Source organism: Oryza sativa, chromosome 2, assembly GCF_034140825.1.
Source record: "Oryza sativa Japonica Group chromosome 2, ASM3414082v1".
Lineage (NCBI taxonomy): Eukaryota > Viridiplantae > Streptophyta > Magnoliopsida > Poales > Poaceae > Oryza > Oryza sativa.
In genome coordinates this window covers 30800918-30814692 of record NC_089036.1, presented here as the reverse complement: position 1 = coordinate 30814692, position 13775 = coordinate 30800918, and the positions used below count along the sequence as shown (strand labels likewise).

The following is a 13775-nucleotide window of genomic DNA, read 5'->3' as shown; positions in this document are numbered from 1 at the left end:
CTACAGTGAGAACAGAGCCACAGGACAGAATTACGTTGCTTTTAATTTGATTTTGATTCTTCATCCACAATGCATGATGGCCAAAATTCTCCTGTCGAGTTCCTCTCAGTGCCTCCACTTCAGGTCAGGTGAGAGCACTTCCTCCCTGTCATTATCCGCCCTACTTCCCATCAAAGATACTTTGCTGCTTTGTTTATTGCCCCCAAAATAATTCTCGCACACTTACCTAGCTAATTGTCCAACTGCCCCTACCTTGGAGAATTCTTTTCTTACAAGAATCCCTCAAAGGTGCTGTTGTGACCTGTGACAGTGTTACTGCCACTGCTGCACTGCACACACCCATACCCATACTCCAATAAAGCTGATGTCTATCTTGGATGGGATCAATACCAATCTGCTGCTTTAGGCTTAGATTAGCCTAGACCCTTTTGAGTTAACAACACATTCACTGTTTTTCATAACCTGATTTTTTTTTTCATTTTCCACAGGCTCAAACCCCAAGAACACAGAAAAGGAATGCCCCCCTCTCATTTGTTCCAGTTTTCTATTGCAAGCAGGGTCAGGTGGCAGGCATGTTTGTTCCCTCTCGCCCCTCCTTTTGCGCTTTTGCTTGCGGCCAGAACACAAGCATCTTCTTTTGTGTCATTTGCTACTGACAGCGGCTCAGAGGCCTCTGGCAATTGTGAGAAGAGAAGGCTGCATGCTTCTTTTCCTTGGCCTCACCCTTCCTCCATGTTTGAACACACCACCACAAGCGATTAGCCCTTCCTCTCCTGCTTCCGCCCTTCCATGGCAATGGAGGTGGCTCTTGCGGTTTACTCACTGGTGTTGCTTGCCTCCTTCTCCTTCCCTTGCAGGCTTGCAAGTGCCCTCCTCTCTCCCAAGGGTGTAAACTATGAAGGTTAATATTCCTTCCTCAAATCAAGAACTCTTTTTTTGGTTTTCGTTTGTTTTTTGGCTGCATTGGTGCTTGCTACCTTGTTTTGTACTCCCATATGAAGAACTCTCCCGTGGTTCTTCTTTAGTTGTTTCTCTAGCACTGATTTGTGCTTGTGCGTGTCATAATCTCATCTCCAGTGCAAGCTCTCATGATGATCAAGACTTCCCTCAAGGATCCTCACGGTGTGCTCAAGAACTGGGACCAAGACTCCGTGGATCCTTGCAGCTGGACCATGGTCACTTGCTCACCTGAGAACCTTGTCACTGGCCTGTAAGCAAGCCATCTAGAGTATCATATTTTTACTCAACCCCAACATATCTTGACAAGTTTCCTTTGACTTGCTGACCTACCATTATTTGTTTGCTTGTCTGAATTTGATAGGGAGGCTCCAAGCCAGAATCTTTCTGGCCTGCTCTCCGCAAGCATAGGCAACTTGACCAATCTTGAGATAGTGTAAGTTTTACCTGTCGTGATTAGCCTTTGCGATCATCGCTGTAGATTCTGCTTCCATTATGTTTCTTGAGTGGGAAGAGATCCTAATATGTCTTGTTTGTAGTCTTCTGCAGAACAACAACATCAATGGTCCAATTCCAGAAGAGATTGGCAGGCTAACAAAACTCAAAACACTTGATCTCTCCAGTAACCACTTCTCTGGTGGAATCCCAAACTCAGTAGGCCACCTCGAAAGCCTCCAGTACTTGTAAGTGCAGTGCAGTTCTGTTCTGTTCTGGTAGCCTTGAATGAGATTCCCCATTTGTAACTTGTCCTCTCAGAAGTCACAATTGGTGTAACTCTTCTTATTCTTTTCCATTTTGCTGCTACCAGGAGGCTCAACAACAACACCCTGTCTGGTGCATACCCTTCATCATCAGCTAATTTATCACAGCTTGTTTTCCTGTGAGTATCCTTTGCTTGTTTTTCTGTTTGGTGATATCTGTCCTATGTTGTATGTGCGCTGTGCCGGTTCTTATTGTGGACTTGCATTTTTCAGGGACCTTTCGTATAATAATCTGAGTGGTCCAGTACCTGGTTCTTTGGCAAGAACGTTCAAGTAAGTATGCAGTCTAACACCTCAAAAAACAGCTACAGGTTAAATTTGTTGTAAACTACCTCCAAGGAAAACAAAATTTGCCTCAAAATTTTGCTTATCTGTTGCAGTATAGTGGGGAATCCGTTGATCTGTGCTGCGGGTACGGAACATGATTGTTATGGAACTTTACCAATGCCGATGTCCTACAGCCTGAATAATACACAGGGTATGCATAAATCACCTTGCAAATTGAAATTTGCATTGGCCATGTAGATAGCAATTGCTCTAATGGCCTTCTATCAATAGGTACTCTGATGCCAGCAAAATCTAAAAGCCACAAGGTTGCAATTGCATTTGGTTCTACAATTGGCTGCATCAGCTTCCTTATCCCTGTTATGGGATTGCTGTTCTGGTGGAGGCATAGGCGAAACCATCAAATTCTTTTTGATGTTGATGGTAAGCAAAAAGCCAAACTACTATCCATAATGCCTCAATGCTCGTCAAACTTGGGGGCATACTGGCATGCGATGGTTGTTTTCATTGTAACGCATTGGCTATTGCAGAGCAACACACAGAGAATGTCAACCTAGGAAATGTGAAGAGGTTTCAGTTCAGAGAGCTTCAGGTTGCAACAGAGAACTTCAGCAATAAGAACATCTTAGGAAAAGGCGGCTTTGGAAACGTTTACCGGGGAAAGCTACCAGATGGAACTGTTGTAGCTGTCAAGAGGCTGAAAGATGGTAATGCTGCAGGCGGGCAGGCACAGTTTCAGACTGAAGTTGAGATGATCAGCTTGGCGCTTCACCGGAACCTCCTCAGGCTTTATGGGTTCTGCATGACTGCTACTGAGAGGCTTCTGGTATATCCATACATGTCAAATGGGAGTGTCGCATTGCGTCTGAAAGGTAAGAACATCATGATTTCAAGATGGTTCATGAATTCCAAAATTATAAATCAAACAGTAATTCCATCATAAAATAGCTAAATGAAATAGTAATGAATTGTTCCTCAGTTCTTGACAAGAGAGCTTCTTATTTAATCCTTTCATTTCTATATCGTTTTCATTGGCCAAAACTTTTTTAAAAAAGAATATGATTCCCATATAACCAATTTTGTTCTCACGTGACTAATTATAGGGAAGCCACCATTGGACTGGATCACCAGACAGAGGATAGCACTCGGTGCAGCAAGAGGCCTACTGTACCTGCACGAGCAGTGTGACCCCAAGATTATTCATAGGGACGTAAAGGCAGCCAACATATTGCTTGATGACTACTGTGAAGCCATTGTTGGAGATTTTGGGCTTGCCAAGCTCCTAGATCATCGTGACTCACATGTCACCACAGCTGTCAGGGGTACCGTTGGGCACATTGCCCCGGAATACCTCTCCACCGGCCAGTCATCTGAGAAGACCGACGTCTTTGGTTTTGGAATTCTGCTGCTTGAATTGATCACTGGTCAAACTGCACTTGAATTTGGGAAGTCATCAAATCAGAAGGGAGCCATGCTGGACTGGGTAAGTTCATTACCATTTCCAAAGAGTTTGGAGCATGGGAAAATTATCGCTAGAATAAGGCTAGCATATCTGTCTACCAAATCTTGTCTCTTGCCTTGACATTGGCTTGTGTTCAGGTGAAGAAGATGCACCAGGAGAAGAAGCTCGACGTGCTTGTCGACAAGGGCCTGAGAAGCAACTACGACCGTGTCGAGCTGGAGGAGATGGTGCAGGTGGCACTGCTGTGCACCCAATATCTCCCTGGTCACAGGCCCAGGATGTCAGAGGTGGTCAGGATGCTGGAGGGAGATGGACTGGCAGAGCGGTGGGAAGCATCCCAGCGCGCTGACTCACACAAGTTCAAAGTGCCTGAGTTCACCTTCGGTCGCTGCTACTCTGACCTGACGGATGACTCGTCATTGCTGGTCCAGGCAGTCGAGCTCTCTGGGCCGAGATGACACGATAACAAATAGTGGAAGGCAAACCATCATTAGTTGTTTGCAGCAGGATCTGTACAGCAAGAGACACCACTGTACAATGGAAAAATAGCCAAAAAAAAAAATTTAAAGCAAGCAACTGCATGCCAATGCAAAATCACAAATCGAAGCAGGTATCAGATCAGCTGTACAAAGATTAAAAGAAGAGCACTTCCTAGGCATAGGATATTTCTACTTTTACAGATTCTGTAACTATTGGTAGAATAAGTTTGCAGAGCAATATTTTTCAAGATGTAACATTTTGTTTATGCTTTTTTCCTCCCTTGTACCTTTTGCCTTAGCTAGTGTTAGTTAAAAAAGAAACTGTTGTCATTGGATTATAAAGACTTGGCAATGACATTTTTGTGCATTGATGCAAAGCTTGAAAATGCATCAAATAACACTGACAACCATCTGCATCAAATACAATAGGATAAACAAAATGCATTCTTACCTTCAAACTACCTCTGATGTGCCGACACATGATGCTAACAATCTCTTGGTTTCATAGCCTCTTTGTATCTGTGCCTAACCAACATACTCGTTATAATCCATCAGGGGCGGTTTATAATAGCTCAGACCACCTTGATAAGCTAATAGCTCAGGGAAAGCTGTCTCTGATCAAAGTTAGTTCAATATATCTAATCTAGACATCTAGTGGCACAAACATTAAGTTGTGAAATGCATGAGGAAAGGATGAGTAGACAATTTTTTGGAAATGACATCATCTCTGTATTGAGCATACTCAAATTCAACAGAATTTAACACCTTATAAGTAAATCGGCCAAACTGGTTTACTAAATTTTGACATTGGTAAAACAAATGGTTCCAACTTACCAGAAAGCATTGTTCCCTTTTGTTCTAGGTGTGCCAAATTGCAACAAATCTTTATCAGAAAATGGCGTTGCACTTGAGGATTGCCATCAAGACAAGCAGCATAGAAACAACATCTACGGAAAACCACAAGATTGGCACACAGCACTCCTCACCGCCAAGAATGACGCCACGTGTCACTACGGGTTCGCCACTCTCTTAGTAGTACTCCCTACTGAACTTCCAACATTGAATTCCCAGTCACACTCCCAAGTGAGTTCAAGAAAAACTTCAAAAGCGGGAGTGAGAGGGAACAGAAGAAGATGCATACCCACATCAATAGGGACACATTAAACACAAGCTTCAATCTTTGCTAAGACCTCTCTATGTTATGAATTGCAAGTTGCAAAATTTATATGCTCATGAATTGTAATTTCAGCAGTAACCTTTTTGAGCAGGAAGCTGGAGGGAGAGGCTTTCCATGGGGGTCGGGCCATGCGACGGATGTCATCGCTGATTCAACTACTAGGTTCATTCTGCTGATCATGTCACATCTCGTCATCGCCGTCTGCAAAGCCAATGAGTGCACCCCTCAGGCCTCAGTGTTGGCATGCTGTGCAGATGCAGTTGCACTGTGTACTACCTGTGATGCAGAGGTTCACTCTGCAAATCCACTTGCTCAGAGGCACCAAGAGTACCTGTGCTACCACTCCCAGTTGCCTCTGGTTTAATTAGGCAGAAGCTGCCCATGGAAGCGAGGAAGATGAAGTGAACTCTTGGCTCCTGCTCAGCAGAGGTTCTGATGACAGAGGTTGTACACTTGTACTGACTCCAAAAGCAATAACAGGCATATCGGGACGGGCTGATGGTGTGAAAAATTAGATGCATACATAACATGGACACAAACTTCTAGTGATTAAATATCACTATCAGGTATAGTCTTAACATATATTTATTGATTGAGTATAACTAGGCAGTTCCTTCAAAATATGTATTAACCAAAAACTAAAGGTACTTTGGCTAAAAAAATTAAAAGTGTGCAAATACATGCAAAGGTTCCACAGGAACTAACATTGACCTAGGATAAAAGGAAGAAACCAACAGGACATTGAAATAGTTCAGAAACCAATATGACAATTTTTGCTTCCTTACCTTAATCAACCAATCCATCTTGCTTAAAGCTTTGACCATAAATTGTGCGATTCTGACTTCCAATCATTTCAAATCAACTAGTAGTTGAATATTGATTCTTTTTTAAAAAAAAGGCTCCTGCCCTTCTCACTAAAAAAGGCTCCTCACTGTATTCATTTGGTAATTTAGTATAACTGAACTAAAATTCCAACCACTAGAATCAATGGCAAGATCACCTTACAACTTATCCCCCTAAACTAATAAATAAATGATCGGAATGATTGAGGAAAGAAAGAGAATGTCGTGTATACTGATTAGTCATGTAACAAAGCAAGACCAATTTTCACTATGGTTTATCAGATTGTACTGGAATCTTTGAACAACTCCTTATGTTACTTTCATATAACAGCCACGCCATAATGTTTTAATAAACAACTATTCATGGTGCGTACAGTTACACAAAATAAATTGTGAACATGACATTGCCATGGGTGCCATCAAACTATAGCTAGGGAATGTATATTGTTCTTGTGCCTAGTGATGATAAATTCCAAGATTCTGAAATAGCAAAGCTATAAAGAATTGAAACTTTGAGATACAACTAATGGTTGTTCTGGCAGAAGATAAAATCCGCAGAAGATGATCAAAGATTAGAATGCTGCGGATCCAGGAAAGATTAATAGGAGGGTCTGAACAAACTATACAAAATTATAGACCCCTCTAATAGATGTATGACAGAAAATGTTAGTGGGGTCTTCATGGGGTCTCCCATGGTTACAATACAGGTAGTGGGGCCTCAAGACCCCAGAGACCCCATGGTGGATCTGCCACTGAATGCTATATAATTCCGAAGAAATTTTAACTTATGTGGACTATTAACATAACAGGCAGTTAGTGCTTCCTATCTCAAAGATGATTGACAGAAATTATGATTATATTTTACAATGTTAACTACAAACGTGTATAGGACACCTGAATGTAATATCTTGGTAAATGCAGTAAAGAAATATAAAATACCTTTGTAAAGGGGACACATTGTTATATGCTTCTGTACTATCATATGTAAAAGGTCAACCTGCACTTTAGCTCTAAGCAAGGTTATCAAATGCAATATACTGCAGTGCTATCATGAACAACTTGATTGAAAGGTTGCATGGACTGAGCTGGTAGAGGCAGATATGTGCACAACTCATGTTTTTCCATTAAGTACTGCGTAGATACTATACAGTATGGGGAGTATGGTCGCAAGACCGAAACTCAAAGGAATTGACTTGACATAAGTTTACATAAATGAACAATGCCCAGGTGACATCTATCTATGATGTTCATCCAGATAAGTGCACTAATGTACTGTGTACCTATGAAGAGCCAAGTAAAACAGAACTGCGATTTGAAGACACAGCACAGCAATGTAATATTTCAGCATAATGTCATGGTGAAGCAGTTAAACAGACCAATCCTTTGCTCCTTCAGGATCTACACATATAAATCAATCCTCATGTTCTTCTTCACCTTCAGAATCTACAGAAAGGCAGGAGATAGTGAACACCATGAATTCATGATACATACATAAATATTGGACCTATATTATGTGATGTATAACAGATGACCCCACATGATGATATATTCATTTAACCAATGGTTAACTTCAAAAAATTCATTATCAAAATCCATCCTTGCATTAAATTGATCTAAGGGGGAATAAAAGGGGGAGAGAACCTACCAGATCGGACATCATCCCCAACATGCCCTTTAGACAGTATTTGCTCCACGAGCATTCGATACATTAAGACCCACCAATATATGTTTAGAACAAGGAGGGAGAAGAGAAGACAGTTGAATACATAATAGTGTAGTGGACCATCAAACTTATGCTTCTTCTTGTCCAACATCGGAACAACTTCATAGCTGAAATTTTAGAAGAAACGCATAAGCTTTAGCGATATTATAGAATCCCCCTAAAGGCTAAAGTATAGAACTCCGTATATGAACACACTAACATGTAGTATCTACCTTGTGCTCCAGAGAATCCAGAATGGATAATATATCAGGCGAAGGACTGCCCAAGAACAGACAAAGATAAGAAATGAAACATCAGCAAGCAACTGGTAGCCACTGTACTTAGAAATCTTCCCCAATTCCAGGAATACGTCACTTGCATCATGGATGGCAAGGACAATTGAACCCACACGAGCAAATCTGCTTAAGTAAAGTAAATTAATTTGGTAATATAGAAAAAAACATGTTCCAACAAAAACTAATAGGGATGGTGGAGCATTTACCAAGCATAAAAACATGATACAATAAATAATACTACCTCAATCCCAAAACTTAGATATTTTTAGCACAGTAGCTTGTCCCAAAATGAAGCTATTTCTCCACCTACCCCCTCCTCTCAACCAATCACAACCATTCTCTATTTAATTTCTTCACCTACTTTCTCTTCTCAACCAATCACAACATTCCTCCAATCATTTCCACCTACTCTCTTAATACCCGCACCCACCTCAAAAATGCTTACATTATGGGACGGATGAAGTAAAACATAAGATATCAGGTCAAAAAAATAAAATATAAGATATACTATTACTAAGACGTATTGAACTCTAAAACAAAAGATATTTGCATGGTAAATAACAAAGCAGATGATCTACCCTCATTTGTTGGAGGTACATGTGTGCATTTTGTATACGGGTGTGCCCAATTGCCTAAACCCTAACATAGACATGCATTTGTTCTTGCAACCTAGCAACTCCAATTCTCAACACTGAATAAGGCCAAGAAGAAGGGCTCTGTAGTGACTCGTTAAGTGTTCACAGCATTAGAACGACATACCAGAGGGAAACTAGACATTGATTTCAACATAGATAAGCTTGACAAATTCATAGATAGCTAATATACCTGAATATGTAAGACAATGCTATGAGAATAACAGATACTACATGATGAACCATTGAAATACCAAAATCTGAGCGCTTTATTTCCCAGAATTGAAGAGCAAATATAGAGTATGTATAAAAACCAGCAGCATACATGTACACCAATTTGAGTTTAAATCTGCACAAAAAAAATGATTTAGTAATAACTTGGGGTGATATGTGTGTGGTGAGAGACCAGGAAGGCAGATAAACTTCGTGTAGACAAAAAAACATAACAAACATGGGAGGGAGCATGTGTATCTTACTTAATTCTTTGATCTGGCCAGACCTGGTCTCCAGGTCCAACCCAGAAATTTTTTGTGCTAGTGAACCAGGACTCTTTGTAGGTAACAGACAGGGCCAAAAGTTCCGCAGAAAGGAAATATATGCACTTCCAAGCTGATTCTTTAAATTTTCTTATCTTTATCCTCCCTGCATGCGTCGCAAGATCAAGCTTCTCATCCTTCTCGAAAATCAGTCTCCTGGCTAACCACTATGGACAAAATGCTGAGTCAGGAATAGTCCATACTTCATAATCTCCCATAAAACAAATGTTTGGGAGAAAAGAAATATCAGTCTAAGTCCTAAAATTTCGTAGAGCAATCTTCCTGTTCCAAATACCACCTTGAATTTAACTCTGTGAAAAGCAGACAACAATGGCACTATCGATAATCGCACTGGACAGCATTCAACTGTATTGGTTAAAAATCTTCATTATAGCAATCCTTACTAAACTATAATAGTTGATTAGAGCAAAACACAACCGCGTAACACTTGTCAGAAAAGCCCCCCACCCCTCTCTCCATCTCACCACTCCAGTAACAATACGAAAATGGGCGTGGTGGGGAAAAAGAACCGTGAAAACCATCACAACCTCGAAGACGAAGCGGTCGAGGAGATAACGGACGGCGAAGAGGAAGACGGCGAATAAGGGGATCGCCGCGAAGTCCGAGTAGGCCGGGTAGCTCTCCGCCTCCCAGTCGACCGGCGGGACGCCCATGGCCGGCTCGCCGCTCGTCCCCCACTGGAGAGAGAGGGGGGAGGAGGAGAAGCCGAGAAGGAGCGAAGCGAGGAGATGCGGTTGCGCTCGACGAGTCGGCCCCGGCCCCGGTGTGTGGGTGTGGGGTGGCGGCTCAGCCCAACCGCGGAAGTTGGTGGCGCGGCGACCAAAAGTACTTTTTTCAACTTCGGGGACCTTTCTCGGTGACACGGTTTGCTGTGTTCGCTAGAGGCTGTTCCCAACCGGTCCCAACCGTAACGCGCACTGAACGGTCCTTTTAATACATGCTTAATTAACTACTCGTTCCAACTATTTTTGATAGATATATTTTCAAATCTGAAAATTTTATTTTTGATAGGTGTATTTCAATCCAATAATCTATCCTCTTAATGACTTTCTCGGATTTAATACGTGACTCTCCATTGTTTCACACAAGTTTGGCTATATGAGCATCGAGAAATGTAAATATTAATGGATCGCTTATTTACGAGGAATAACTATTAATCTCTCCGTTCCTTAATATAGGGCGTACCTGTTGCCAACACAAAGACCAATAAAACAGTTTTAATAGCAATTGCACTGATTAATTCTCTCCTTTCAACGTGCAAGGGCACCCGCAATGGTTATCTATAGGCTCTCTGCAAGAGATGCATGTCAGCATATTTTCCTACTTTGAAGAGATTACATGAAGAGAGAGAGCAAAGCTATCTACTAACCTGGAGATAGTCTATAGAGAAAAACGAGGCAATGCATTAGAGAGCTATAGATACCGATGTAGACATACCATTGAGGTGGTTTACTATTAATCGAGTCTATTACTGAGATATACATGTTTTATATATAGCACCTTACTTTACCATTGCGGGTGCTCTAAGAGCAAAGATAATAATATAGTCAACTTCCTACTATTAGCCCATCTTAAAGCCAACATATATAATATATTAGTTATAAGGTTGGCTGTAATTTTCTCCTCCTCTCTCTATCTCTCACTTATATATTTAATGTATGGCAAAATTTGCTACAAGACACGTAAAAATCGTGTAATTAGCTAAGGGACATCGCAAAAACATGACACTGCTCGTGAACACTAAAAGATTATCTAATTGGCCATAGGACACTGGACGGATTATTTTATTATTTTCGGGATGAAAAAGATGAGATTTTTTTTCAAATGCCCCGATTGCCCCCCACGCTCCCGACTGGGTCCGGTTGAACCAACCCAACCTAGTCGTATTCGTCGCCACCCCCACCCACCCAGAATCCCCAAACCTAACACTAACATTGCGATGGCGGCGGCGGCGGCGGAGGAGGAGGAGGCGGCTTCGCCTTCGGCGACAGCGCACGGTGACTGCGTCCTGCCCACGGCATGCAAGGTGTTCGACAGTGAGCCTGTCGAGCTGTCCGCGAAGGTGCTGCTCCTGCAGTTGCGCCCAGCGGAGGCCACCGCGGGGCTTCATGGCGGCTACTGGTGCACGGTGATCGCATCAGGCATAGACGGGTCCGCGGCGGTGGAGGTCCTCGCCCAGGTCGAGGCCGCCTGCGCAGAGCACGGCGTGCACCTCGCCAGCGAGAGCGTGTCGCTCGTCGTGGAGTGCGACTGCGACGACTCCCCCTGGCACGTCGCTCGCCGACGAGCGCATACGACCGTGCCACTTCATATACCAGCGGATGGGCGCGGATCGTTCTTCTCGCCGGACCACTGGCCGTTGTTCGTGCAGCTGGTGCGCGCCATGGAGCGTCCCGCGGAGGCGCACGAGGACGACCTCCCCGCCGCCGGCCGGCTCGCCGTGCCGTCCGGCAGCCGCACAGCAGAAGACGCCACCGCGAAGCACGTGTAAACAGTGTAGACGACGCTGGCACAGTGCGCCTCATAGTACATGTGCAGTAGTAATACCAGTACTACTCCAATTCCAGCGATACAATTACTACTACTCCATTTCATAAGGAAAATCAGATTGAGAGATGGTGACCCGCAAGGGCAATCTAGGCATTTTATAAAAAAATCTCACCACTTTCATTCCGGAAATTTTAGGTGTCCTATGGTCAATTACACAATTTTTTAGTGCCCACGGACATAGTTACGTGTGTTCCTCAGACAATTACACGATTTTTGCGTGTCCTGTACCAAATTTTGCCTTAATGTATTTGTCTTGGAGTTTGTGATAAGCTAACTCTTGCATGAGAGCCTACATCCTTAATTTTTTACTACCTCTCTCATCCACATAAGGTTATAGTAGGCTTAGAGCAGGTACAATAGCAGGCTATAAGCCAGCTATAAACATATTTTAAAGAGATAAATGAAGAGAGAGAAGAGCAGCGGGCTATAGATCTGTAGCCAGCTGCAATACGGAGTCCAAAACGTAACGTGTGTATGATAGGTAGGACCAGATATTAATAGTATAGTAACTAACTATTATATGAATTGGCGATTTGGAGTTAGCAGTTGGCTATATTATTAAACTTGCTCTTATAGCTCATTATTATATTTGCTCCTTAATTTAAGGTTTCTTTGCCGATGACCAGCATGCACATGCATTATCTCACGCGCTTTGCCCGCCTGGCATAACGCCATCATGAATGCTTGCATGCACAAACAGTAGCCCCGCCTTATATCAGGGAATCCGGTGGAAAGCAGTTACACGCTATATTAGAGAACGAAGGGAGTAGCATATTTAAATGGATGATAAGTAGAATTATTTATCTTTGGTCTGTATGTTAAGATGAAATATGACTATGAAAAGTAAATGAAGGGAGTATTAGTTATTTTTTAAAAAAGGATCAATATATTTTTTAAAAAAATAGAAACTTTTTTAAAAAACACACCGTTTTACGGTTTGAAAAGTGTGCGCGCAGAAAATGAGGAAAATGGGTTGGGAAACATGAGGTAAGAACACAGTAAAAATAATAATAACATAGACCAAAAATATTGAATATGTATAAATAGATAAATGATTTTAAACTCAAGAGAATATTCTCCTATTATATAAATATCATTTCAATAGTTATAAAACTTTTTAATTAATATATGGAACTAGAATGGTACTTGTTTAAGCGCTAAACATATGGAGCCTGATCGGTAGTGCAGCCAGCAAGCCATGTAACCCTATTACAGCTGTAGTAAATAAGCTCTTTGGTTTGGATTGGGGCTGACTACGCTGCTGCAGCCAACACTTCCGATCAAGACCATGGATCACCAGATGGTTTCTTGGTTAATCATGTAACATGCAATATGTCTAAAAGAGAGAGTTTCAAAAAGCTAACCATCATAATCATTTAGAGGCTGAGGCTGATGTAGTTTTTACTTGGTTAAATTGAAAATGCATGTACCTTTATCTTAAAAAAACATTTCTAGTTATGTTCAGAATTATAGCTAAAAGTTAATTTTTATAGAGCGATTACATCCATCAGTATATAGAGTTTGCAAATGTTCCAAACATACCATCGAATACTCGATGTTCTCCTTTAGCCTATTCCAATGTACCAACATGCCATCAAATCAATAGTTTGATGCTTTTATTTGCATTCATGATATTATTTACTTGATGTTGACAATTTATGTTACATGTGGTTCGTTGTGATTATTGCCTTATTTTTCCTCTGCCGATCTTTCAAAAAAAAAAAGTTCAACTGTCATCGTCCATGTGCTAGTTTGAAGGGTTCACCTTATTGTCAAAAATAACCCTATCAAGTTTTTCTTTACTTCTGACAAGATAACAATAATGTCGCCAAAAAATCAATATTATATAATCTTTCTCTCACAAAAACTTGGCAAAGATAAAAAAAACCGATCACAAGCATATTTTATCACTATCTACCAATAAATCTCATCATCCTTGACTAAGTTGAGATAATCAAATCATTACCCATACTTCAATAAGTTTAAGAGAATCTTACCGTACTCTTTTAAGTGACTAGCATATCGGATAATTTATCAAAAGAAAAACTTGCCACGTCTGTTTTTACAAACCCACT

At 41.5% G+C, this 13775-nt stretch overlaps 3 protein-coding genes across 4 annotated transcripts; 2 read left to right on the top strand and 1 right to left on the bottom strand.

The window, feature by feature from the left end:
• The first annotated feature begins 639 nt into the window (after window positions 1-639).
• On the top strand, window positions 640-4321 carry LOC4330602 (LRR receptor kinase SERL2-like). Its single transcript, XM_015770104.3, has 11 exons — window positions 640-901; window positions 1078-1210; window positions 1322-1393; window positions 1497-1640; window positions 1766-1837; window positions 1932-1991; window positions 2099-2196; window positions 2277-2426; window positions 2534-2875; window positions 3107-3486; window positions 3603-4321. Exons 1-11 carry the CDS (start codon window positions 790-792, stop codon window positions 3921-3923), a joined length of 1884 nt encoding a protein of 627 aa, XP_015625590.1. The 5' UTR covers window positions 640-789; the 3' UTR covers window positions 3924-4321.
• A 2741-nt stretch (window positions 4322-7062) lies between these two features.
• LOC4330600 (ASC1-like protein 2) lies at window positions 7063-9947 on the bottom strand. 2 transcript variants are annotated; one of them, NM_001416869.1, is made up of 6 exons: window positions 9678-9943; window positions 9070-9296; window positions 8787-8942; window positions 7899-8084; window positions 7609-7793; window positions 7063-7406 (listed from the first exon to the last, which is right to left on the bottom strand). In NM_001416869.1, the coding sequence occupies exons 1-6, from the start codon at window positions 9801-9803 to the stop codon at window positions 7375-7377; spliced, it is 912 nt and encodes a 303-aa protein (NP_001403798.1). In that variant the 5' UTR covers window positions 9804-9943; the 3' UTR covers window positions 7063-7374. The 2 variants fall into 2 exon arrangements, 1 of the variants encoding a protein (NP_001403798.1); XR_010739008.1 differs by having other exon boundaries at window positions 7065-7406; window positions 7886-8084; window positions 9678-9947.
• A 1142-nt stretch (window positions 9948-11089) lies between these two features.
• On the top strand, window positions 11090-11641 carry LOC107280026 (uncharacterized). The gene has a single exon (XM_015769055.1). The coding sequence runs from the start codon at window positions 11090-11092 to the stop codon at window positions 11639-11641; it is 552 nt and encodes a 183-aa protein (XP_015624541.1).
• Window positions 11642-13775: the final 2134 nt, after the last annotated feature.